At 45.8% G+C, this 26645-nt stretch overlaps 2 protein-coding genes across 4 annotated transcripts in view; one reads left to right on the top strand and one right to left on the bottom strand.

The window, feature by feature from the left end:
• Positions 1-3174, bottom strand: part of Slc26a8 (solute carrier family 26 member 8) — an 86204-nt gene extending 83030 nt beyond the window's left edge. The window contains exons 1-2 of the mRNA XM_008840203.2: positions 3128-3174; positions 1218-1358 (exon numbers count right to left, since the gene is read on the bottom strand). Coding sequence (XP_008838425.1) covers positions 1218-1260 — 43 coding nt within the window. The 5' untranslated portion in view covers positions 1261-1358; positions 3128-3174. The remainder of the gene's footprint in view (positions 1-1217; positions 1359-3127) is intronic.
• Positions 3175-3705: 531 nt separating this feature from the next.
• The window catches only part of Mapk14 (mitogen-activated protein kinase 14), a 79919-nt gene continuing 56979 nt past the window's right edge, over positions 3706-26645 (top strand). Inside the window, exon 1 of one of the 3 annotated variants that reach the window (XM_008840088.2) lies at positions 3706-4161. In XM_008840088.2, the coding sequence (XP_008838310.1) occupies positions 4046-4161 (116 nt within the window). In that variant the 5' untranslated portion in view covers positions 3706-4045. The remainder of the gene's footprint in view (positions 4162-26645) is intronic. The other 2 variants (XM_008840087.3, XM_008840086.2) reach the window with 2 other exon arrangements.

Below are 26645 nucleotides of genomic sequence, written 5' to 3'. Positions count from 1 at the left end.
TGCTAAACAAGTGCTCTACCCTGAGCTGTATCTCCAGCCTCTAATGGTGTCTAATCAGCCTTTCACAGCCAAATTTGGGAATACAGTTCTTTGTACCCAGCTCTTTCACCATTCTCAATACCCTTATCCATCCTGCATCCAGCCAGCATCCATCCATCCATCCATCACCCATCCAGCATCCATCATTCATCTAGTATCCATCCATCTATCCATCCATCATCCATCCATCACCCATCCAGCATCCATCCAACATCCATCCACCCACCCATCATCCACCCATCCACCCATCCAACATCTATCATCCATCCATCTATCCATCCACTGATTCATTTACAGAATCTCTGTTTGGACTATTTCAAATGCCAAAAAATAACCCCTTAAACACAATTCAATTTTAAAATTTTGATCCAATACATGTGAAACCCTGAAAACTAGTTAAAACTGCAAGATTATCTTTTGCCTGATATGGTCATCTTTCATAAGTTTTCTACAATCACAAAGCAAAATTCACTTCCAATTTAAAAAAAAAAAAAGCACTTGCAACTCCCATCAGAGACAACTCTTTGCCTGTGACTCCTTGGGTTTTGATGGAGAAAGATGAGGGAGATGCGAAGGTATTAGCAGACCACCGTCTAGTGACTTCCAGATGAATTAGACAAGGTAACAGTCCCCCAACTGCTGCCCACGGACACAAAAACATGGAACACCTTCTTTTCATGCCTCACAATGAGTGTGGCACCAGGGAGGTGTGTTGGAGAGACACACATGAGTGGTGAGAAAGCTTCATAGGAGGGCCAGATGCACACATAGGAATTGACTGGCAGGCAAAGGGGAGAAAGGGTGGGTCAGTCAGAGGAACAAACCTTACAAAAACAATGAGTCCGAAAGGGGAAGAAAAGCCTGAAGAGGACAAGGATGGGGTGTCAGAGAGCGAAGGACCATAGACCAGTTCCCCCAGCTCTGGGGCTTTTGACAACACAGGCGAATTCTGAAAAGATCCAACCTGCAAAAAACCGCACACTGTCTCCTGTCACTGCTGTTCACGCGGCCTTTCCCAGGGACTACGGCATTCATTCAGTCACTCATTGTGCAAACAAACGACAGAGCTCCGGGGACCGTGCCTGGCCCAGCAGGTGACCCATACAGCCCCTCGCTGGGCCGCCCGTGGCTTCTCGGTTCCCAGGTTGCAGCCCCCGCCGAGGCCGACCGAGGCTCACCTGGTTCCCGGGTGCCGGCGGGAGTGCCGGCGCCTGGTCCCATTTGGCTTCGGCCTGGCGGGCTTCGCTATGGTCGCAGAGGCAGGCGGTTCCCTAGCCGTTGCAGCCAGAACTCGCGGGCGTTCCGGCGGGCGGGTGACCCTAGTGGGGCGAGGCAGGGGTGGAGAGAGAAAGGGGGTTTACCTGGCTGCCTCCCGCCAAGTAGCTGGGCGGTGAGAACCCCCTAGATCCCTTTATTTCTAGAAATAGCCAAGACATAACAAACACAGGTTGATCATGGTGGGGTGGGTGAAGGTATGAGGCTGAAGCCTTTCCCCACTCATATGTAGTATTTTCTTGGCTTTTCCAGGCGGTTCTACAGGTTTGGAATGTAGGACAGGGTTCCCCTGCCAGAAGTAAGGCCTAAGGCCCAAGAAAGGTCAACTGACTTGCTTGGCATGAATTCAGTCCTTAAAATTATCTGCACTGGATGGCTCTGAAGGGCTGGAGAGTTTTGGTTTGTTTGAGACAGTCACATGTAAGCCCAGGCTAGGCTCTTACAGTGTAGTAGAGGCTGGCCATGAACTCCTGATCCTTCTGCCTCCATCTGCTGAGATTACGAGCCATGGAATAATTTTATTTATTTATTTATATATTTTATTATTTTTATTTTACGTGTATGAGTGTATTGCTTGCAAGTATGTGAGTGCACTCATGTCGTGCAATGCCGAAGTCAGAAGAGGGCTTAGAATTCCCCTGGAACTGGAGTTAAGGACGGTTCATAGCCACCATGTGGGTGCTGGGAATCTAACCCAAGTCCTCTGCAAGAGCAGTCAATGCTCTTAACTGCTGAGCCAACTCTCCAGCCCCAGCGATGTAATAATTTTAATAATTTTTTAAGAAATGCCCCTCTAAGAGTGATAGAAGAGCTTCCGGAATTGAAATCATCTCCCTGTATGGCCACATCCCCACTCCACAGTTGGGCCTGAACTCAGGGCCCTGGGAACACTAGACAAGCACAGTACCACCGAGCCACATCCCTCACGAGATGAATTTTTTTAATTCTATTTATTTACTTATTATTTATTTATTATTTATTTATGTCTTTTTTTGAGACAGGGTCTCTTTGTAGCCCCAGCTGTCCTGGAACTACCTATGTAGACCAGGCTGGCCTAGAACTCACAAAGATCGGCCTGCCTCTGCCTCCCAAGTGCTGGGATTAAAGGCCTGCGCCACTATGCCCGGATGAAAATGCATTCTTTATGTCTACACCTGACCTTTCCCATCGGACTCCCGTGGGTCCAGAGGGCTTTTTAAAAATATTTTATTTTAATTTTATGTGTATGCGTGTACTGCCTGCATGTAGGTAAGTGCACCCATGTCATGCAATGCCCTCGGAGGACAGAAGAGGCCGTCGGATCCCCTGGAACTGGAGTTACTAACAGCTGACAGCTGTTAGCTGCCATGTGGATGCTGGGATTCGAACCCAGGTCTTCTGCAAGAAGAACCAGTGTTTTTAACCGCTGAGCCAGTGCAGTGCGGTTTTTAACCGCTGAACCTCCAGCCTGAGGATCTCTTTCTTAAGCTCACAGAGTGGTTGTTCTGTACGTAAAAGTTCAAGAACTATTACTGGGGTGGGGGTTGGAGGGATGGCTCAGCGGTTAAGAGCACTGGCTGCTCTTACAGAGAACCCAGGTTCAGTTCCCAGCACCCACATGGCAGCTAACAACTGTCCTTAATTCCAGTTCCAGGGGATCCAACTCCCTCTCTGGCATTGCATGTACATGGTGCACTTAACCCACATGCAGGCAAGACACCCATACACATAAATATAAATTAAAAAAAATTTTTTTGGTTTTCTTGAAACGGTCTCCCTGTAGCCCCAGCTGTCCTGGAACTCACTATGTAGACCAGGCTGGCCTTGAATTCACAGAGATCCGCCTGTCTCTGCCTCCCGAGTGCTGGGATTAAAGGCGTGCACCACCACGAATTTGAAGAAAAGCCTCAGCGCCCAGGCAGGGCCAATATTTGCCTCTGGGACAGATTTCACAGCATTCGCAACCAGAAGTCACATGTCCTTTTAACAGATGGGCATCATGCAACAGCTTTCTGGGCAGCCTGTCTCTTAGTGCAAGCATTTCTTGGAAACTGCGGGCTCCAATGAGCAGGTGGCCCGGAGTGCAAAGATCTTCTGGCTCTTTTCCCGCCACTGTCACTGTGGCTTTCAGCCGCGACGCCAAGCGTTAGCCCGGCCGACCGCGAAGAGGCGCGCGCGGCATGTGCAGCACTGCCACCTCCCCTTCGCGCCTGAAAGAACAGTCCCCGAGAGTTCCTCCAGCTGTTGCTCTCTTCTCGCGAGGACTGCCCCGCCCCCAGCCCCTCGCGCCACACCACGCCCCTTACAAGATGCCCCGCCCATCCGCAGGATCCATATTGGGTAAGATCTCGGCTCGCGGAGCTTTCCCGGGCGCTGTTCTCGCGAGACTTCCGCGGGAGGCTCCCGATCCACGGCCGCCTGTGGGATTCGCTGGCCCTGGAGCGCGAGCGGGTCGCTGCAGCGCGAGCTGAGAGGTCGTCCGCTCGGCCTTCGCTGAGCAGCCGCTGCAGGGAGGGCTGCCGCCGGGAGCCGCGTGGGGCCGTGCCGCCTGCTGTGGGGCACCGCTGGGGTGTCACCGGGGTGCAGCCGGGGCGGGTCGGAGCGGCGCGCGCGAGGGGCGCCCAGACTCATCACACCTGCGCGGGGTCGGCGTCCGGCCGGGCGGCGTGGGCTGAGCAGGGACCCGGCGCGGGTTGCACGGCGCGGGCAGGCCCCGACGGCCGGCTCCTCAGCCCGCAGCCTCGGCGGGAAGATGTCCCAGGAGAGGCCCACGTTCTACCGGCAGGAGCTGAACAAGACCATCTGGGAGGTGCCGGAGCGCTATCAGAACCTGTCCCCGGTGGGCTCGGGCGCCTATGGCTCGGTGTGGTGAGTGTCGCCCTGGGTGTTGCCGGGCTCCCGGAGGAGGGGGGAGGGAGGGAGAATGTCTGCATGGCTGAGGACCAGGCCTGCCCCCGCGACTCCGCGGCGGGCATCCTCGGGGTGTGGGCTGGGGGGCGTTGCAGCGGTGCATGCCCTGCACCCCGCAAGCCGTGCACGCCCAGGTAGGCGTTCTGTCGGAGTTGCAGGCGCGGGGCCGGACGGGGGTGCTTGCAGTGTTGGTGGTGCTCCACCCTGCGCCTTCCCTGCTGGGAGAGTATGCTCTTCCCCGGGGTAGAGTTGGGGGGGGCGGCTCAGGTTGCTGCCATGCAACCCCAGAACTCTGAACTTGGGGTGCATGCATTTGGAGGACACTGGAGCCGCGGTGGAGCCAGACGAACGGGGGGGCGGGGGGGAGCAGAAGGGCAAAGCCTGACCCCGGGACTGCGGAATGAAACTTGCAAGCAGAGGATCTCTCTTGCCTTGGAATTTATTTTATTTTTTGCAAGCTTCGATGGAAAAAGAATCCCCGGTTTGGGAAAGCTCCTTTTGGAATTCGCACTTGAATTAGCAGCACCCCGAAGAGCTTAAAATACCGACTTTATCTCGGGAGCGCGGTGCCAGCTTGAGTAGTGTGTTTCCGATTGGGTTGCAAGCGTATTTCCTTTTCGGGGAGGGAGGGTGGCAGTGCCCAGCTCGATCGCTGCAGCTGGCGGCTTCGCGGGTTAGTCACACACCACTGCATACTTCGGTACTGTTGGACAAAACAATTTGTTCTTGGGGAGCCAGAGGGATTCTGATCCGTGGGGCGCCCTCCAGATCGGAAAGTTAGTAATCATTCCGGGAAGTGTTGCAGGTTTTTTTTTTTTTTTTTTTTTTTTGAGATAATTTTCATGGATATTTTTTTTTGTGGTTTCCATCCGTTTTTTTTTTTTTTTTTTTATTCTCTTAGAAGGTTTGCGTTTAAGCAAACCTGCATTTATCTGCATTTAAGGACTTAGGGGGGGAGGGGTGCGCTGGTTTTTGCCGAAACCTGGAGCAGAGATAAAAAAGGAAAAAACATTTTTCAGCTTTAAAAAAGTTACTTTTTTATGTGTATGAGTGTATTGCCTGCATGTATGTAAGTGTACCTGTGTCAGGCAGAGTCTAGAGGTCAGAAGAGGAAGTCGAAATCTCCTGGAACTGGAGTTATAGACGGTTGTTAGCCTGTCATATGGGTGCTGGGAACTGAACCTGGGTCCTCTGCAGGAGCAGCCAGTGCTCTCTCTAGCCCTATTTCTCAGCTTTTTTATTCACATCTTGATGATGTGGTAAATGAAATCCTTACCAAAGGAACTGGAGAGATGGCCTAGCCCTTAAGAGCACCTACTGCTCTTCCAGAGAACCTGAGTTCAATTCCCAGGGCTAAGGTCAGGCAGGGCACAGCAGCCTTTAACTCTAGCACTGCAGCCCTGTGTACAGACCCCCACACAGACACACATATATACACATAAATAAAACATAGTAAAATAAACCCAACACTCAGGAAGCAGAAGCAGGCGGATCTTTGTGAGTTCGAGGACAGCCTGGTCTACATAGTTCCAGGCCAGCTGGGAGACCCTGTCCCAAAAAGAGCCCTTCCCCGCCCCCCCAAAAAAATTTTTTTTAAATCCATACCATAAAATTTCCACCTGGGAAAAAGTTTACTAAGTTCTAGCTCTCAAGAAGTTACATAGTATCTTTTGTCTCTTTTTGAGACAGGGTCTCCCTGTAGCCCCAGTTGGCCTGGAACTCACTATGTAGACCAGGCTGGCCTGGAACTCAGAGATCTGCCTGCCTCTGCCTCCCAAGTGCAAGGCTTGGTGGGGGCTTGTATCTTTTAGATATATTTTACATGGTATCATTTTGGCATTCCTGATCTGAAAGTAAGTATCAGATTGAGCTGTTAGTTCTTTCTGTGTTTTAGCAATTTTTGTTTGTTTTTGCTTTTTTGAGACAGGATCTCCCTGTAGCCCCAGCTGACCTGGAACTTACTATCTAGACCAGGCTGGCCTTGAACTCACAAAGATCCGCCTGCCTCTGTCTCCCAAGTGCTGGGATTGAAGGCGTGCGCCACCACACCCAGCTATATTTTAGTAATTTATGTGTGTGTGTTATTTTTACCCTTACTTTTTTTGCGGGTGGGGTGGGGGACTTACTATGTAGCCCTGGCTGACCTGGAACCCACTATATAGGCCAGGCTGGCCTGGAACTCACTGAGATCCACTTGCCTCTCAAATGCTGGGATTAAAGGCCTGTGCCAGTGCACCCTGCCTGCATATGTTATTTTAAAAAGAGCCTGTGAAATGATTTTTTGTTTGTTTTGTTTTGGAACAAATTCCAGGCTTCTGGATGTGTTAATCTTTAAATATGACTCCTGTGTTACTTGAAGTCACATCATGAATTTCCTGTTTGGTAAAATCTTCTGGGTAATTGAGATTGTGCAATTGTGTCCAGCAGCAGATGGTTGCACTCTAGCTGAAGCTGCTCAAGAGATGTTGCAGACGGCATAATGCTAGACATTTTTCTCCTATGTCCACGGGACGGTAGTCCTTCTTACAGGAGATGGCCGCAATTTAGATTCTCTATTTGTTGCTCATTTAAAAATCTATCTGGACCATTGTTTCTTTAATATTTAATAGCTTAACTAATGGACTTCCTTTTTTTTTTTTTTGGTCTTTTTGAGCCTGGGTCTCCCTGTTAGACCCAGCTGACCTGGAGTTGCTATGGAGACCAGGCTGGTCTCAAACTCACAGAGATACCCCTGCCTCTGCCTCCCAAGTGCGGGGATTAAAGGTCTGTGCTACCACACCAGCATGGACTTCCATTTTTCATTCCCGATTGACACATGAATTATTTTGAGTATCTGGTTTTTGTTTCCAGTGCTGTTTTAATTACTCAGTGAGCTGTGCAACAGAACTCACCTGTAGGGAGTGTAGGCAAACTTGCAAGGTTTCCTACCTGTGGCGTGATGCCCTGCTGTGGACAGATGAGCCAGATTCACAGTGAAGAGCCATTAAAATGAATTCTCCATTCTTTTCTGTGGCATAGAACTGAGCACAGTCTCACAATGTGAAAGGACTTTTACCAAATACCTTAAAAAAATAGATAATACAGGGATGGCAGTAGGGCTCAGTGTACAGCTTTGCCTTGCATATGCCAGACCCTGTCTTCCATCCCCAGCCTCATACACCGGACAACACAAAACCAAAAAACAAACACCATTTACTTTGTATAACATTCAGGCAGGTGTGTAGCCAAAAACCTCTTGTGCTTTTTGTTCCCCAGCCCCTCTGTTTCTCCCTTTAGCAACAACCACTATGTTCCCTGAGTGTCTTTGTAGAGCAGCAGTTTTCTGCCCTTCTCTCCAGTGTATTTCTACCAAAGAGCTATAATATGTAATCCATAATGTATTGGGAGGAAAAAAGAAAAAATTGTCTATGACAAGTGGTTCTGAGCAGATGCCACCTGGATTTAGATTCACAGATGTTCTCTCCCTGTAGTTATTTGAAGTTGTGGTTTCAATTAGCAGCTTTCAGAGTGTGGCAGAAAGTTTGGGATTTCTTTTTTACTTTGAGGCCTGTGTTACCTTTCTCCACCATCATCCTTTGAAAGCAGTTTGATGGGGGAATAATGAAGTCCATTTGAGTTCACGTAAATGAGGGGAATCTGGACTCAAGCCTCCTGAAAGATGAGGCAGCCCGACTGATGACACTGTTTTACATCACATCGGGAGTTAGACCTGTAAAGACAGAATGTTTGTGTAACCTGAGAGCTATTCAAAAACCAAATCTTTGAATTTTATTTTAATGGGAACATTGTAGAAATAATGTGTGAATTTTGAAATTTAATGCTATAAAAGCACTGTGCACTTAGATGTGTAACTTATTTTTTTTAAGTTTGAGGCTCATTTTTATTTTAACTTATACTGTGTAATAAAAAACAAGTAGCAACCTGTGGTAACCAGATGTGAATCGAAGATCAATGAGATTCAAACCATAAATGTGAGAATTGCTAGGGTTTTACAAGTATATTTTTGTTTTTAAAAGGGTGAAGGGGAGGACTGGAGGGGATGGCTCAGCAGTTAAGAACACTGACTGTTATTGCAGAAGATCTGGGTTTGAATCCCAGAACCCACATGGCAGCTAACAGCTGTCTGTAACTCCAGTTCCAGGGGATCTGACAGCCTCTTCTGTCCTCCGAAGGCATTGCAAGACACAGGTGCACTTACCTACATGCAGGCAATACACATGTACACATAAAATAAAAATAATAAAATATTCTTTAAAAAAAAGGGTGAAGGGAACTAAACTCAGTCCTGGGGGTTTTAAGGAACTCGTGCATTTGGGGCTAGAGAGATGGCTCAGCAGTTAAGAGCGCTGACTGCTCTTGCAGAGGACCTGAGTTTGATTCCCAGCACCCACATGGTAGCTACAAACCGTCCTTAACTCCAGGATGGTGGTCCTCTTCTGACCTCCGCAGCATTGTACGACACAGGTGCCCTCACGTACATACAGGCAATACACTCATATACATAAAAGAACTCGTGCATTATCTGTAGAGGGAAATGAGGCAAAGTTGTTTAAGACTACATTGTTGCACAGCATTGATTTTGTGTTTGGGACTTATGGGGAAAATCTTTGTGGTGAGTTTAAGGAAATATAAACAGGAACTACAGTGCCTTTCCTCTGGGCTATGGTTTTTTCCAGCTCCTTACTGTAGATTGAAGAAGTTTGGGGCACTAGGTGCTGTAAGATGGGCGATGAGAGTTGAGAGTTACTTCTAGGTCATCTGCAACCATTTATTCAGTGGCTAGGTACTTGAGATGGAGTGTGGAACAAGACTGTTTCCTCATGGGACTTGTAGACCAGAGGGTTTAATGACTACATTTTATGTGTTGCTTACTATGTTGCAGACCTGGTGATGCACACTTTATGCTTTTTTAATATTTTTTATTTATTATTTTTATTTTATGTGTATGTATATTGCCTGCATGTAGGTAAGTGCACCCATGTCGTGCAGTGCCCGAGGAGAATAGAAGAGGCTGTTGGATCCCCTGGGACTGGAGTTATGGACAGTTGTTAGCTGCCATGTGGGTGCTGGGATTCGAGCCCAGATCTTCTACAAGAACAACCAGTGTTCTTAACTGCTGAGCCATCTCTCCAGCCCCACTTTATACTTTTGATCAGTGTGTAAACTATATAACACAACTTTTAGAATGATGGCAAATTCTTCTAAGAAACCAAATTCAACTTCTTAGTTCTCAGTGGAACAAGATTGTTCCAGTAAATATAATAAAATAGATGTAGCTTTTTTTTTTAAGTATTAATGACTCTTCACCATTAAAAAAAAGTGTTTTAATGAGTCATGGTACAAATAAATAAAAATATATGATTTTCTTTTTAAAATTTATTTTTAATTGTGTGTATGTATATGTGTGGGTATGTGTGACATGAGTGCAAGTGCCTGCAGAAGCCAGAGGTGTTGGATCCCCCAGGAGTTGGAGTTACAGGCAGTTGTGGTGCTCCTGACATGGATGCTGGGAGTTGAACTCAGGCCTTCTGGAAGAGCAGAGTATACTCTTAGCTGCTGAGCCATCTCTCCAGCCCCAAAGATTACTTTCTTGACTTCTTTTTTTAAGATTAAAAAAAGTTTTTTTCTGTATGTTTTGCCTGTGTGTATGTTTGTGCACAAGTGCACAGTGCCTGTGGAGGCCAGATGAATCACTGGATCCCCTGGAACTGGAGTTAGGATGGTTGTTAGCTGCAATGTGGGTGCTGGGAATCGAACCTTGGTCCTCTGTAAGAGCAGCCAGTGCTTTTAACTGCTGAGTCATCTCTCCAGGCTCATGTTTGTATAATTGATGTAGAAAGATCATTTTAAGAGTTCAAGCTAGCTGCAAAGTAATGCTTTATCAAGTCCCATTTTTCTACTGACACTTGCTCCCACTTAAGATAAACGGCATGCTAGACCTCAGGCCTCTAATTTCTGGATATTAAGGAATAGTCTACTTTCGATTTCTCTCTAACTCAGCCTTAGAGATGATTTATGTTGACTTTGCCTTCCTTGGGTGACTGTACAGATGGTACTGTGCCCCTGGGCCTTAGGACTCAGAAGAATTCACTGGACTCAATCATTTTAGTATTAACTGACCTTTTAATGTGATTTTGCAGTTTATCAATTGTTCACATTCAAAGCATTGATAATTACTTCCTTTATAGCTCCATGAAGACTGACTTTGTTGTTCCTCCTCTTCTTCCCCCTCTTCCTCTGCCCCCCCACCATCTTTTTTGATGTTGGGAATTGAACCCAGGTCCTGGTGTGTGCTAAGCATAACTTTTACCACTGAGCTACACTCCAGCCTCAAGGCTGATATTTTCAACCTAGCTCTGTAGTGGGCTGGGCTTATTTAAAGAACTGGCATGCTTATGGGTTCTGCTTTGGTTTTGGTTTTGGGGTTCCAGCACCTCAGTGGTCTCCTTCCCATCACTGTGGCTTGCTGAGGTTGTATGGTGGCAGCAATGGAGCAGTGATTATAGGACAGGTCCCATCATTGTCATTGTGCAGACTCTTCTTTGAGTCTGAGGTGTAATGACTTAACTATTAAAGTCATGTCACACCCCCTCAGAATTAATAAACTAAAAATGGAGTTAATGCCCAGGTTACATTTGTTCCCCCTGAAAGGATTACTTGGCAATACAGGTAGTTGATTTATGAATACCATTCATTTCAGATTCTTCATTGTACATTTATGGTAAGTTAAGACTACCATGCTTGTGTTAGGTAACTACAGCATGTAAAGATAAAACAGTAAGCCTCTCTAGACCCTTTAAAGTACATAGATTTTTATTTGAGAAATTGGGTACAAACTGACTTGTTTTCATCCAAAGAGACCTCGTTGCTGTGGGGCCCAGTGCACCTCAAGATAAAGCCTCTGACTTGGAACCTAGGGGGTTCTTCTCAGGATTGTCACATACATGGAGATCACGCACTTGCTTTTTGAGGATAAAAAGATTAAAACCAAGTTATTTAAACTTGAAAATGTTTTCCAAAAGAAACTTTTAGTTTTAGAAGATTTTTCTTGGTGCAGTGCTCCCATCAGTTAAGCTTATATATGGGAAGATGTGTCTCTTTTCCGGCATACAAGCCAGTTAAGAATTTGTTTTAGGGGAGAAAGGATGATGTTCTGTAAATTGTGCATTTTAGGAATTGGTCCAAGGTTCTGGGCTGATAGTGAGACAGGAGAACTGGGGTAATCCCTAAGTTTTGGCCTTGGGAAATGGACAGGTTCTAGTGGCATGTGGAGTGTTAAGGGTACAGGGCTGTGGGCTCCTGCTTCTCTGCAGGACATGACTCTACATGTAGTATAGTTCCCTTGAGCACCCACCTCATGTGTGGGTTGTTTAGGAACTGGGTATGAAGTATTAACAAAGCACAAAGACTCCCATCCTTCAGAGGCTGTGCTGTAAGGACCCTGGACGACGGATAAGTCACCTGTATGTCAGGATAAGTGTTGAGAACAACATGGAACAGGGAAAGGAAAGTGCAGAGTGGTTAGACTTCTTTTCTTTCTTTTTCTTTTTTTGGCCTTCCTCCCTGTGCTGAACCCAAGTCTTGGTACTAGGTAAGCACTCTACCACTAAACCGTGCCCCCATCCTGTATTGCACTTTTAAGCGTGGGGTTGGTTGCTGGAAGTGACAGTTGGAGGAAGACCTAAGGGGGTTGGACGTGGATGGGGTGGGGAGGTAGGAATGGACCAGAGTGAAACTTCAGCAGATGGAGTCCCTCTGCTCCTGGCGTAGCTAGCTCACCATAGCTGGAGCTGAATGAATCATTGGAAAACTGTCAGAGGGTGTGCAGCTGTGCAGGGTCCTGTGGGGTCCTGTCTGCCTTTGAGAAGAAAGCCGAGGTGGGCTGTGCAGAGGAAAACCAGGCTCTGGCTTGTGCTTTCCCAGAGTGCTCTGCTCCCAGCTTTTTCTTTTTCTTTTCCTTAACTGATGGAGGTGCTGTTTGTGGTTTAGGATAGCACAAGCGAAGTGAATCAGTGTAGAGCCCTGACCCGTGCCCATAGCTCTTTCTCCACCAGCCCCCAAGTGTTAGCCAGGATTGTTGTTGGAATTCAGGGTTCTCCATTCTAGCTCCCTAATACCGTGGGCTGGCTTCAGCTTTTTCAGGGTTTTCTTTGCCAAAAGGAAGGGAGCAAAGAGATGAGCTGTGGGTTCAGCCACAAAGGCAGGTTGGCTGCTCATAGGTCCAGCATTCCTGATGGCTTTGGCTTCGGGGCTTTATCTTCCAACTGGTAATATTTGAAAAGTCATTTTTATCTTCTTCAAGGTAGCTAAGCATTTAAGATCTCATTTACTTTGTCATCTTTGGCCTGAGTTTGCTTTCCGTTCCTCTACTTTTCCCTCATTATGTTACTTGCACTGATGTCTTGGCTGTGAGGCTCCAAGGACTGTGAACTTGAATAGATGTGGCAGATTGAAGGGTTCTACAGACATGTGACCTTGTAAGAACCCCTGCTACGTCCTGTCTCCCTGCCGTCACAGATTCCAGCTTCTTTCCTCTCTGATCGAAGCTGTTCCCCTCTTACTGCTCTATCATGTGGTTGTAGAAAGTAAGTTTTCCTGCAGACACAGATTCCCATGGAAACATAACAGAAAGGTAATAGAGCAAATGTTTGTTTTGTCTAGACCCACTGTCTGACTAACTTTAGACCCTGAACATGTGAGCGCCTGTTGCTTTGAATGGTGCGGTTACAGATTTGTTTCCCAAAATCCTCTCCTCTCAGGCTGTGATGATGTGACCACTGTGCCTGTAGCGTGAAGAAGGCGTGGGTGCATGTGACCACTGTGCCTGTAGTGTGAAGCAGGCGTGGGTACATGTGACCATTGTGCCTGTAGCGTGAAGAAGGCGTGGGTGCATGTGACCACTGTGCCTGTAGCGTGAACAAGGCTTGGGTGTGCTTACTGTGGGGCTGCCACACTGTACTGGCGGTTTGCAGGGTTGCACCATTTACCCCTTTGTTGTCATAAATCTGCAGTTCAGCCTTGTCCGTGCTAAGCATCGTTCATAAAGACTTAAAAAGCAAGAAGGGGACTGGAGAGATAGCTCAGCTGGTAAAGTGCTTTAAGAAGGCCTGCATTTGATCCCTAGCACCCAGGTAAAAGCTGGGTGTAACCCACACCTGTAATCTCGGCACTGAGGACCCCTGGGGCTCATTGGTCACCCAGCCTAGCCAAATTGGTGAGCTTCAGGTTCAGTAAGAGAGCCTGTCTCAAAAGGTGGAAGCTGGGCAAGGCAGCACACGCCTTTAATCCCATTCGGGAGGCGGAGGGGGCAGATTCTCTGTGAAATCGAGGCCAGCCTGTTCTACATAGTTGCAGGCCAGCTGTGGCTACAGGAGACCTTGTTTCCAGGAAAAAACAAAACAAAACAGACAGCAAAGAAAAGGGGGGATTAGGCGGAGAATGATAGAGGAAGACACCAGACATCGTTCTCTTGCCTCTATATGCACACACACACACACACACACACACACAGAGCAGAAAGGGTCCCAAGTTGCTTTGGAAGCTTTCTCTAGCTTTCCTGTGTTCTTCCTGCATAAGTAAGCCTTTCGGATCTATATATTTCTAATCGTTTTTAGACTCTTCATGTCTCTCTCAAGTTATGTGGCAGCCTGGAAACTTTTTACATCTAGGGCAACTTGATACTAGGATCTGTGTTGGAAGTCTGTGTCAGAGAAGCCTTTCCATCTGGTGATTCAGATCTGGAAAGGGTGACATCAGTGTGTGCCCACAAGAGGTCAGAAAACAAAACAAAACCTCTTTTGATCTGTGCAGGGTCTGGAGGCTGTTTTAGAAGAGGGTGTGAGAGTGAAGGGCCCCCAGACCCTCGGCCCCTCCCTCTTGGGGCCATGTCTGCTGTGGTAGTCTCTTCACTTAAAGTCACAGCTCCTAATTATGCCCTTACTCTTTCCTGTGACACTCACCTGAGAGGTCTGGCTTGTGCAAGCACTGAGCTCATCCCACATTCTTCATTCCTGTAGCAGATCTAATTTAATTCCAAGAAATAATTATTTATTCTTAATAATCCCAGTACCTTCTCCCACCTTACCTCTCTCCCCTTACATCCTCCATTTGGGGCTTTTAGCTAGCTTGAAGCTTTTTGAATTTAGGCATGTGAATATGAAGCTTCTAGTTTTGTTTTCTTTCCAAGCTGTCAGATGCTGGTGACTATCCTGCTTCTCTTTCTCATCTGTATGATGAACAACAACTCCCTCCTAATCATCACTGTGTTAGATTGTAATGAAATACTGCTGTGTGCATGTGTACGTGTGTATGCATGTTCATGTGTAGAGGCCATAGGTTGACATGGGTTATCTTGCTCTGTCATGCTTCCTTATTTTTTGAGTTTCTGTCACTGAATCTGGAGCTGGCAGATTGGCTAGGCTAGCTGGCCAGTAAGCCCGGGGATCTTACTGTCCCCATCCACAAGTGCTGGGATTACAGGAACGTGGCCAAGTCTGGCTTTTTGATGTGGTGCTGGGGATGACACTCAGGGCCTCATGCTTGTGCTGCAGGCGCTTTCCTGACCGAGCCAGCCCCATCACCCTTTATTGCACTTGCCTCTTTTTAGGACTCCTTGTGTAGTGTTCCAGGTGTCTTAGGCTTTGGATGATCTGTTTTGAAATTAGCAACCTCAGTGTTAAATGATACAATACTAAAGAAAAAGCTTTTATTTTATTTTATGTGTGTGCATGTATTGCCTGCATGGAGGTAAGTGCACCCGTGTCGTGCAGTGCCCCCAGAGGTCAGAAGAGGCTGTCGGATCCCCTGGAACTGGAGTTATGGACAGTTGTTAGCTGCCATGTGGGTGCTGGGATTCGAACCTGGGTCTTCTGCAAGAACAGTCAATGTTCTTAACCTCTGAGCCATCTCTCCAGCCTGAAGAAAAAGCTTTTAAAAATGACAAATTAAGAGAGCTATCATTAGACTTAGCACCGTGGCGAGTGCCTTTAATCCCAACACTCTGGAGGCTGAGGCAAGCAGATCTCTGAGTTTGAGGCCAGCCTGGTTTACATACCAAGTTCCAGGCCAGCCAGTGCTGTGTAGTGAAACCTTGTCTCAAAAAAGAACTAGCATTATGTATTAAGAGTATCTGTTTGGTTCTCTTTTTGTTTACAAACACAGTATATAGAGCTACTCAACCTGTGGACATTCTGGATGGGCTGATGTTTTGTTGTAGGGTCTGACTTGGGTGTTGTTTGCTGGGCAGCATTGCTGTCTCCTAATCATGAGATAAAGAGCAGCAGTTCCCCTTGTTGAAACCAAGATTGTCTTTCAGACATTGCTGTTTGTTGGAGGGAGGAGCTTGGGGAACAGAAATCACCCTTAATTGAAAACTATACAACTGAATATATTTAGATTAATTGGTCCTGAATGAAAACTAGAAAGGATCACTTCAGCCTTCTACCTGTCAGCAGACAGGAATGTGAACATTCTGCTGGGACCTCCTTCAGAGGAGTTTCTTTATTTCCTGGAGAACATCAGCATTGCTAATGGGCAAGGTCCTGTGCTTAGTGGGGTGGAGACCTGGCATAGCACACGTGTCACAGGTCAGGTGGACCACTGCATGGTGTAGAGGAGCAGCTTGTGTTCTGGCGGAAGTGAATGGCTTTTCCCCTGGCACTGTCAGGTTTCTGGAAAGGAGGAGGTTCTTTAGGACCTTAGCATAAAAGTCCAAAAGGGTAGGTGCTACTCCCCAGTGTCTCCTGGCTCTTGCCTGTGTGCTTTTCCTCCTGTCTTTCAGTGTCCAGCGTTTTAAACTCCAAAACATACAATGTTTAGAAAAACCAAGAGAGGTGAAGGTAAACTGAGGAGCAAGTGGTAGAGCTGTTGCTGCTTCACCTCCCCTGTTTGTTTGAGAGGGTGTCTCAGTGTAGCCCCATCCGGCCTGGAACACACTATGCAGACAAGCCTGCCTCCAGTTCATGGCAGTCCTTCTGCCTCTGCCTCCCAAGTGCTGAGATTACATGTGGGCACTAGCATGTCTGGTTACTTTTTTTTTCTTTTTTGAGACAGGGTCTCCCTGTAGCCCCAGCTGTCCTGGAACTCACTACGTAGACCAGGCTGACCTTGAACTCACAGAGATCCACCTCCCTCTGCCTCCCAAGTGCTGGGATTAAAGGCATGCGCCACCACGCCCGGTTTAGACAATAAGAAAATGAATTTTTTAGTAATCTTGTGGATCTCCTGATTTAGAATGTGTCATTTAGACATGATGTATTTTCGACATTTCTCCTGAATTATCTGTGTAGTGTTTTCATGGCTGTAAGGCTGTGAAGCAGTAACTAATTCAGTGTCAGAATATGCCTCATTTAGCATTGAATGCTGTGCTCTCTATTGTCTCTCTTTTTAAGGAATGTGTGTGCCTGTGCACATGTGGCGGCCAGAGGATAACCTTGGGTATCATCCTCAGGAAATGTCCGTCTCCTCTGGGACAAGGTCTCTCTTGGCCTGGAACTCACCAGTTAGGCTAGACTAGCTGGCCAGTGAGCCCTAGGGATCCTCCTGATGGCTTCCCCTAGTGCTGGGATTACAAGCACACGACACCACAGCAGGCATTTTTATATGAGTCCTGGGCACTGTACTGGGTCCCTGCAGCTCCACTTACATCCTAAATACCTCCTTAAAATACCTCCTTGTTCTGATTTTTCCTTTTGTTTCTCTCTGGTATCTTCTGGGTATTTTGTTCTCCTTCCTAGTTACTTTTTGTTATTTTTTGCTTCATGATCAATTCTGTTTGTGTGCGTTTGTTTTGCTTGTTGAGCCATGGTCTCCCTGAAGTCCCTCATGGCTTGAAACTCACTATGTAGACCAAATTGGTCTTGAACTCAGAGATCCACCTGCCTCTGCCCTCCGAGTGCTGGGATTAAAGGTCATGATCCATTCTTTTTGCTTTGTTTTTTTTTTGGGGGGGGGGGGGAGCAGGGTCTCCCTGTAGCCCCAGCTTGCTTAGAACTGACTAGGTAGACCAAGCTGGCCTCCATCTCACAGAGATCAGCTTGCCTCTGCCTCTGGAGTGCTAGGATTGAAGGAGTGTACCACCATGCCCAGCTCATGTTCCAGTCTAAATTCTCTTTTCTTTCCTTGTGTATATTTCTTTTGAATGCATTATGTGATACAGACTCAACTATGGGCTTGTTTATAGAATAGGCTTCCAGATTGCAAATTTTAGTAGGGATGTCTTACTGGGGATATAGCTCAGTGGTATAGTGTTTGCCTAGCATGTACAAGGCTCTAGGCTAAATTCCCAGAAAAACAAGGAAAGAAACCAGTCAAAACAAAAGACATGCCTTTAGTGGTTGGCACCCCTGTGTTGTACCAGATGTGGTGGTACAGACCTGTAATCCCAGTGCCCAGGAGGCAGAGACAGGAAGACTGAGTTCAAGGTTGGCCTGGGCTATATCTTGAGAACCTTATTTTAAAAATTAAGACCATCTAACCTTGTGAATTATGGATCTGTTGAAAGGTAAGGTTTCCTCCTCTCCCTTGATCCCTTTTCCACACAGTTCTTTAGGGTGCTCTTGGAAGATGTAGTTCATATCACATGCTTCTATGGCTGGCCTCACATAGCTGTGAAGTTGATGTTTGAAGGAATCTCACCATTGGTAATGAATGACAGTGGTAATGAATGACAGTGGTCATGAAAATTACAATTAGGGAATGAGCCAAATGCCTGAAGACCACTAGGTGTTAAGGCAGTATAACTGTTGCCTTGGTTTCTTTTCCTGTTGCAGTGATAAAGTACACTGAGAAAAGCAACTCAAAGGGAAAATTTGTTAATTTTGATTCACATTTTGAGGATACAGTCCCACATGGGGGGAGGCCAAGGTGACACAAGAGCTTGCAGCAGCTGGTCCCACCACACCCACAATCAGGAAGCAGAGAGAGATGAGGGCAGGATGCTGCTCCACTCCCTTCCTCCACTTACACAGTCCAGGATCCCACCCATGGTGAGCGGGTCTTCCCACCTCAAATTAATGCTTATTTAAGACAATCTCCTATAGGTATGACCAGAGACTCCCAGGTGATTCTAGGTCCTATCAGTTGACATCACTAACCATCACATTTATGTTTATGTTTTGGGTTTGCTGTTGTGAAGGACATTGGTTCAAGGCCCACCAGTGTGTAAAAGAAGCAGACCAGTGTAGTGAACTGAATGTGTATGGTACACAGAAGTGGGGGCTTTGTAGAGTGTAGTAGTTAGAATGGTTTCATAGACGAGAAAGATTTTGAGACTTATTTTGAAAGTGGAATAGTGTTGGAAACTAGGAAAGGGAAGCTGTTTTTAGATAAGAGGAAAAGTCATTAGCTAAGTGAGCAGGTGAAATGGGCTGGCCTGGCGTGGCTCTTCTGGGGAACAGGGTGTGGTTCAAAATGCAGATGTTTGGGTTTTACCCTCCAAAGTCAAGACTTAGGTGTGCAGAGGTAACTGCATTTCCAAATAGTCTACCTGTGTTTCCAGTTTGCAGAACTTGTGTTAGGCTGCAGAGAGCTGTTATCTTGAGCTACAAAGCCCGAGAGAACAGTTTGAAACCTTCCTGACTGAAGCATAGACTGGAACTGACTGGAGGAGGCAAGCGTTCTGCTTTGTCAAAGGCAGCAGGGGTTCGTTTACAGACACCTCTGGCTTTTCTGACTCCTCAGCCCTCTCAGTTCTTGAGGTCAGGAATGTCTGCTTTTTGTATGTGTTTATTATTTTTGTTTTGTGTGCTAGTCAGGGCTAGCCGCCAAGGATGGAAAGATAGGCCACAGCTTCTGTTCGCTCTCACGGCGCAGAATGGGAAACAAACATGGAGCGGAATGGTTGTTTGAGCTCAGTCTCTACAGGAGACTGTTGCCTACTGTAGTAGTTCACAGATGCCGTCTGAGTTGTTGGGTAAATGTACATTTTTAATTGTAGAAACTACAGTTATCCGTAAATTGACAACACATGATCACAGATTGCAGGGACTCTGTTATATTTTAATAATCTTCTTTTTACTATTACTTCAGAGGTCTGGCCAGCTTCCATTCTGACAGTAAGAGATCTAAAACTATTGTGAGTTTGCTATGTGGACTGTCCCATGCTGGAAGTGCAGGAACAGACTTGTTTTATAATAGGATGTTCATTTCAACTTGGAGATTTAAAACCACCTGTAGGGGCTGGAGAGATGGCTCAGCATTTAAGAGCACAAAGTGCTCTGTAGAGGACCCAGGTTTGGTTCCTAGAAACCAAGTTGAGTAGCTCACGACCACCTGTAACTCTAGCTCCAAGGAATCCAACACCTTCTTCTGGTCTCCACAGGTCCCTGCACTCATGTGCACATAGACATACACATATATACATAATTAAAAATAAAATCTCAAAAAAAAAAAACCACCTGCTTTTTATAGTTTATACAGCACTCTCAGTTAACCTTATTTGAGCCTCCCTGTAGCATTGTGATACAGGCAGGGCTGGTGACTCCTGTTCTGTTGATTTAGAAGCTGGTGCTTGGAGACTGATTAGGATCTCTTGCTAGTAAGTGCACACTCAACTAGAATTCACTTTTTGACTACTGGTTTGTTCTCTGTATCACACTGTGTTTTTGTTTAATAGAGTTTGTCAAGCAGAGACCATCCACTAGGATGCACAGTTAGCCCCACTAAATGGAATTTTCTAACCCAACAAAAAGACTCTTATGTTGTATTCCTATAAGTAAGAAAGATACATTGGGGTTATGTCTCAATAAACCCACCATACATAAGTTGAAATATTAGTCACAGTACTTCTAATACATCTATCCAACCCAGTGTCCTACTTAGCAATAGAGTACACCACAGAGTGTGAGCACATGGCTGACTGGGAGCCTGTAGCCAGACACTGTTGCTGAGCATTGGGAGAGAATATCTGATCCATTATCACTAGCCTGGGGAAAGGTCATATTCTTTGCTACAGAGTGCTTATCCCTGTTTCACCATCTTAAAGTCATACTGAGGTATGGTTGAATCATCCTAAGTTGGAGACTGTATTCTGATGGAATCAAGAGGTTGTGTAAACTTTTAAACATGGTCATGGATCTGGAGAGAGGCTCAGCAGTTAAGACCACCGACTACTCTTACAAAGGACCTGGGGTTTGGTTCCCGGCACTCACATAGCGGCTAACCTCTTCTGGCCTCTGCAGGCATTGCACACACAGGTGCACTTACATACACGCAGGCAAAACACTCATATACATAAAATAAAAGTAAAGTATGCCCAGCATGGTGGCACATACCTTTATTTACAGCACTCTGGAGACAGAGGTAGTACATCTCTGTGAGATTGAGGCCAGCCTGGCCTACATGGCAAGTTCTAGGCCAGCTGGGACTACAGGGAGATGGGAAGCACAGGCGTCCTTGGAAGAAGAGTCTCCAGGCTGAGTCAGATCTGTACACTTTTGTTGCAGCCTCCTGAGATACAGTCAGAACCACCTTGCTAAACTGCTCCCCAATTTCAGACCCACAAGAATCTGAGATAATAAATCTTGTTTAAATCACCAAATTTTGGGGTGATCTGTTAATTCAGTAATAGATAATTAATATACATTAAATGCTATCATAAAATGTATATACATATAAGGCAGAGAGTTGCATACTGAGGAAATTAGCATTATGGAGACTAGTGCTGTTGTGTACACGTGCAGTTAGGCATAAAGCATAACTGTAGAGTAGCTAGGAAACTTGTAAACTTGCTACAAAAACCTTGTACTTGTTAACAGCAAGATGATAGTAATTTCAGTGTAACATGATTAGTCTCATATTTCTGAAAGGAGTTCATTACTTACAATAATTTAAGAAATATTTGTGATTGAAATTTTTGAAACACAAAAGTAGAGACATATCCTTGGTGATAACATTGTAATGAGGCTTTGCAATCCCTCTTAAAAGTGTAGTGAGGTGGAACATGGTCAGAATATACAGTGTACCTAGATGGGTGTGCTCTCTCTCATGAAACCCATGAATGGGCTGAGGTGATGGCTCAGTTTGTAAAGTGCTTGCCTTGCAAGCATAAAGACCTGCGTTCAGGCCATTGTGGTCATTAAAGGTGGTTGGCACACACCTTTAATCCCAGCCCCCGGGAAGCAGAGGCCAGCAGATCTCTGTGAGTTCCAGGCCAGCCTGGTCTATGTAGTGAGTTCTAAGTATGCCAAACAGGGCTGGAGAGAGAGCATTTAAGAGCACTGACTGCTCTTGCAGAAGACCAGGTTCAATTTCCAGCACCCACATGGTAGCCAACAACTGTCTGCAATTCCAGTTCCAGCCGATGATCCAGCATCCTCTTCTGATTGCCGTGGGCACTGCACGACACAGGTGCACTTACACCTGCAGGCAATACACTCATACACAGAAAATAAAAACATAACAAACCAAACAGAAAAACCGAGGCATGATGGTAGATGCTAGAGTACAGTGGCTTCTACTTGTAATCTCCAGTGCCAAGAAGGCAGGGGTAAGAAGATCCCTGGGCCTTGCTAGCCAGCCAGCCTAATCAGTTTGCCCTGGACTCCAGTTAGAGACCCAGCTTCAAGAAAAAGGGCAGTGCCTGTGGAACAGTGTCCAAGGTTATCTTCTGGCTCACTGGGTGAAGTGCTTGCTCCAGGCGTCTTTTGCACTCTCAGGCTGTTTTTGGATGCAGTAGTAAGACAGCACCCCACCTTTCTATTGTTGTTGCAATGTGTTACGTGTGTGCATGCGAGAGAGGAGGAGGGTGTACTTGACTGGCTGGGGAGCTTCCAGGCAATTGTCTCTGTTGTCCATCTTCACTGCTTGGGCTCCAAACCCAGGTCGGGCTTAATGAGTACCTTGAGCCATCTCACTATCTGATGATTACTTAGCTTATCTGCTGGTTTTTTTTTTTTTTAATTTTTATTTTCATTTTATGTGTATGAGTGTTTTGCTTACATGTGTGTAAGTGTACCTGTGTCATGCAGTACTTGCTGAGATCCAAAGAGGGTGTCAGATCCCCTGGAACTGGAGCAGACTGTTGTTAGCCACTGTGTGGGTGCTAGGATTTGAACCCTGGTCTTCTGCAAGAACAACCAGTGGTTCAGAGCGCATACTGCTCTTGCTGAGTTCCGTTCCCAGCACCCAGGTCACGCAGTTCATGATCACCCGTGGCTCTAACTCCAGGGTAACCCTACACCTCTCATCTCCAAGGGCACCTGCACTCTTGCACATACCCACACACAGACACACAATTTAAAATAATAAATCTTTTTTTTAATCTCTTGGATTAGGTCTACCAGCTATGGGCTTCTCACCTCCTTTTTTTGGTAAAAATGGACTATTTTTTAAAAATTTTATTGCCAGTCGTGGTGGCGCACACCTTTAATCCCAGGGTACAGTAGGAGAGTTTAATTTTCTGAGAGTAGGTGTATCCTTCAAGAGTTGGGTCTGAGTGAGGTTTTTAAAAAATTTTTTCTAATTTATTATTTTTATTTTATGTATATGAGTGTATTGCCTGCATGTATGTGAGTGCACCTGTGTCATGCAATGCCGCACAAGTCAGAAGGCTTTGGATTCCCCTGGAACAGGAGTTAAAGATGGTTCGGAGCCGCCATGTGGGTGCTGGGACTAAAACCTGGGTCTTCTGCAAGAGCAGTCAGTGCTCTTAACCACTGAGCCATCCCTGTAGCCTGGACTATTGTTTTTTAAAAAATATTTATTTGTTTTTGGTTTTGTTTTTTTTTGTTTGTTTGTTTGTTTATTTGTTTGTTTTGAGACAGGGCCTCCCTGTAGCCCCAGCTGTCCTGGAACTCACTATGTAGACCAGGCTAGCCTTAAACTCACAGAGATCCACCTGCCTCTGCCTCCCAAGTTCTGAGATTAAAGGCATGCACCACCACACCCAGCAGATGTGTAGTCCAGGCTGGCCTCGAACTCCAGATCCTCCTGCCTTTGCCTCCTTCAGCAAATCCTACTGGTGCATGCCACCACAACCGGCTTATTTGTTATTTTTTATTTTATGTATATGAGTTTGTTGCCTGCATGTGTGTAAGCATACCCATGTTGTGCAGTGCATGCAGAGGTCAGAAGAGGGCATCTGATTCCCATGGAACTGGAGTTATAGACAGTTGTTAGCTGCCATGTGGGTGCTGAGAATCGAACCTGGGTCCCCCGCAAGAGCAGCCAGAGTTCTTAAACGTTGAGCCATCTCTCCAGCCCCCAGAATGGACTGTTTCTGTCTTTATGACAGCCACCTGTGCTCCAAAGAGAACTATCAGAAGCCCACTACTACATTACATGCTTTAAAAATAATTTTTATTGTATTCATTTATTTATGTGTGTGTGTGTGTGTGTGGAGAGATGAGCATGCAGAGGTCAGGACAGCTTGCAGCAGTTCTTTCCTTCTACCATATGGGTCCCATGGATCAAACTAAAGTGGTCAGGCTTGGTGGAAAGTACCTTTACCTGTTGAACCATCTTGCCCCCCGCATCCCCACTATTACGTTTTTGTAAAGGTGTTGAAGACTTATAAAAAATATTTTATTATTTTTATTTTATGTGTTTGAGTGTATTGCCTGAATATAGGTAGGTGCACCTGTGTCATGCAGTGCCTATGGAGGTTAGAAGAGAGAAATTCCCGGAAGTGGAGTTACAGATGGTTGTTAGCTGCCATGTGGATGCTGGGAGCCAAACATGGGTCCTCTGCAAGAGCAGCCAGTGCTTTTAACCATTGAGCCATCTCTCTAGCCACATTTTACAGTATCTCCTTCATAAACACACAGAGGAGGAACTTTGACTTTATTACAGGGATAAAAATCTAACAGGCCTACCTTTTATGGTGGCAGAGCTGGCGGGGCAAATATGAATGTATAAAATAATGTTCATTTATTTTTTAAATATTATGTGAATGTGTATTGCCTGCATATATGTAAATGCACCTGTGTTGTGCAGTGCCCATGGAGGCCAGAAGAGGGCATCGGATCCTCTGGAACTGGAGTTAGGGACAGTTGTTAGCTGCCATATGACTGAACCCAGTTCCTCTGCAAGAACAGCTAGTGCTCTTAATTGCTGAGCCACCTCTTCAGCCCCATCATTTAAAAAAAAAAAAATTTAAGAAATCTATTTTATTTCTCTTTCAAATTACCTTTATGTGTATGAGTGTTTGCCTGCATGTATGTAAGTGTACCCATACTGTACAATGTTTGTGGAGACCAGAGAGGGTATTAGATCTTTGGAACTAGAGTTAAGGACCATTGTTAACTGCCATGTGGGTGCTGGGAACCAAACCTGGGTTCTCTGCAAGAGCAGCCAGTATTCCTAACCACTGAGCCATCTTACCAGCCCCATTCAGTTTTATTTAATGTAATTATTTTTAATTTTAAAATTAGGCTTCTATTCATTCACTTTGTGCATATGTGCACACATACAAGCACATGCCAGAATTCAAGAGTGGAGGTCAGAGGACAACCAGCAGGAATCAACTGTTTCCACCATGTGGGATTTGGGGATTGATCCTAGGTTGGCAGGTCTTATGGTAGGTGCCTCCACCTGCTGAGCTGTCTTAGCCTTTATTTAATCAGTACTGTTTTGTGCTAGGCACTGAATCCATAGTCAGCAGGTAGATAAGTGATCTCTTAATACTGTAATAATCATGTATAATGAATTTTATATTCTTGTAATTTTTTTGCTATAGCAATGATTTCATAAAGTAAATTAATTTTAGAACTTTGGAAGACCATGTGTAAATTTATGAGGACTGAAATAAGCTTGTTAAACAATGTTGGGTTGCTTCTCCTGGGGAGCTGCGTAGAAATGCCTATTCACCCCCATGTAACTCTGCTGGAATATTCTGTCCCAGTTCAGCTTGGTGAACCTGTGAGTTTATTGGTGTTACTCACAGGAGATGAATGCGGGGTTACTTAATAGGAACTTCCTGGTGATTCAGTCAGTTGCATCACAAAGAAGCCCAGCCCAGCCTGGTGACAACTCTTCAAAGCTATACCACTGGAGTCCCCACCCCAGTCAGCCTTTCATCTCCCAAGACTGGGAGCTGGGCTCGGGCAGGATGGGGTGAGGGGAGGGAATCTCAGGTGAGCATCTTATGAACCTCACTGCACTCTTCCTCTGAGGGAATGTTAATAGACCTGTTTTGTGCAGGTCTCCTGCAGGTAATCATAGCTGTGCAGATTTGAAGACAGTGCTGGCCATGTCATGCCCAGAGGTCAGAGTTCCACATCTATGTATCCTAAATTTTAGTTTGATGAACCTGATGAAGATAATTGCATTTTATGACACTGTTCATGAAAATAAGGATTTGCTTGTAGTTTTTTAAATGTGATTGCCAGGCCAGGGGTTGGGGGAGGCAGAGAGAGGCAGGTGGATCTCTGTGAGTTCAAGGTCAGCCTGGTCTACATAGTGAGTTCCAGGCCAGCTGGGGCTACAGGGAGACCCTGTCTCAAAAAGATCAAAAGAAAGAAAGAAAGAAAAACAAAAGAACAACAACAAAAATGTGATTATCAAGTGGTAATACTGGCAAGTGAATCACCATAATAAAAATAAATCCAGTGGCCACATCCCTGATATGCCCTGGAAAATAGTAAGTGCTTGAAATCAAGCAGATATAGTAGTAAACCTAGCTGTCTGCTAGCTGCAGCTTGGAAGGGGGTTGTTAGTACAGCTGACCTTTGGTTTCGTTGGGGGGATTATAGCTGTCTTCTCTAGTTCAAGGCATTAAACAATACCAAACAGTGTGTAGCATAATTAAGAGTTCAGTGCATTTTAATTTCTTATATCTGGGCTTTCAATTTGTTTTTCAGGTGATTTTTTTTTTTTTCCTTCTTTTTTTCCTGGAGCCCCATCTGTCCTGAACTCAAAATAGATCAGGCTGGCCTCAAACTCACAGAGATCTGCCTGCCTCTGCCTCTCAAGTGCTGGTACTAAAGGTGTGTACCACTATGTATGGCAATTTATTTTTAATATATTTATGTGTGTGTGTGTGTGCGTGTGTGTGTGTATGTATTGTACTTGTAGAGACCAAAGAGGATGTTGGATCCCCTGGAGATGGAGTTACAGGTTATTGTGAACCACTCAATGTGGGTACTGGGAGCAGAACTTGGGTCCTGGGGAAGAGAAGCAATTGCTCTTAACTGGTCTTGCAGAGGACCTAGGTTTGATTTCCAGCACCCACAATGTGGCAGCTAACAATTGTTAGCAACTCTAGTTCCAGGGTATCTTGATGCCCTCTTCTGACCTCCGTGGGCATTGTACAACAGAGGTACACTTAAACACAAGCAGGCAATACACTCATACACATAAAATAAACAAAAGATTGCTCCTAGCCTGCACTACTATCCTCAGGCCTCTTGGGGTAAGTCTATACTGGTCCTGGCCCCGCCCTCACCTCTCTCTGCTTCCCTGGGCCTGCACCACCGGCTAACTCTCCTAGCCTGCACTACTATCCT

Source organism: Nannospalax galili, unplaced genomic scaffold (genome assembly GCF_000622305.1).
Source record: "Nannospalax galili isolate Female #2095 unplaced genomic scaffold, S.galili_v1.0 scaffold538, whole genome shotgun sequence".
Taxonomy (NCBI): Eukaryota; Metazoa; Chordata; class Mammalia; order Rodentia; family Spalacidae; genus Nannospalax; species Nannospalax galili.
This window is presented reverse-complemented; position numbering and strand designations above follow the sequence as displayed.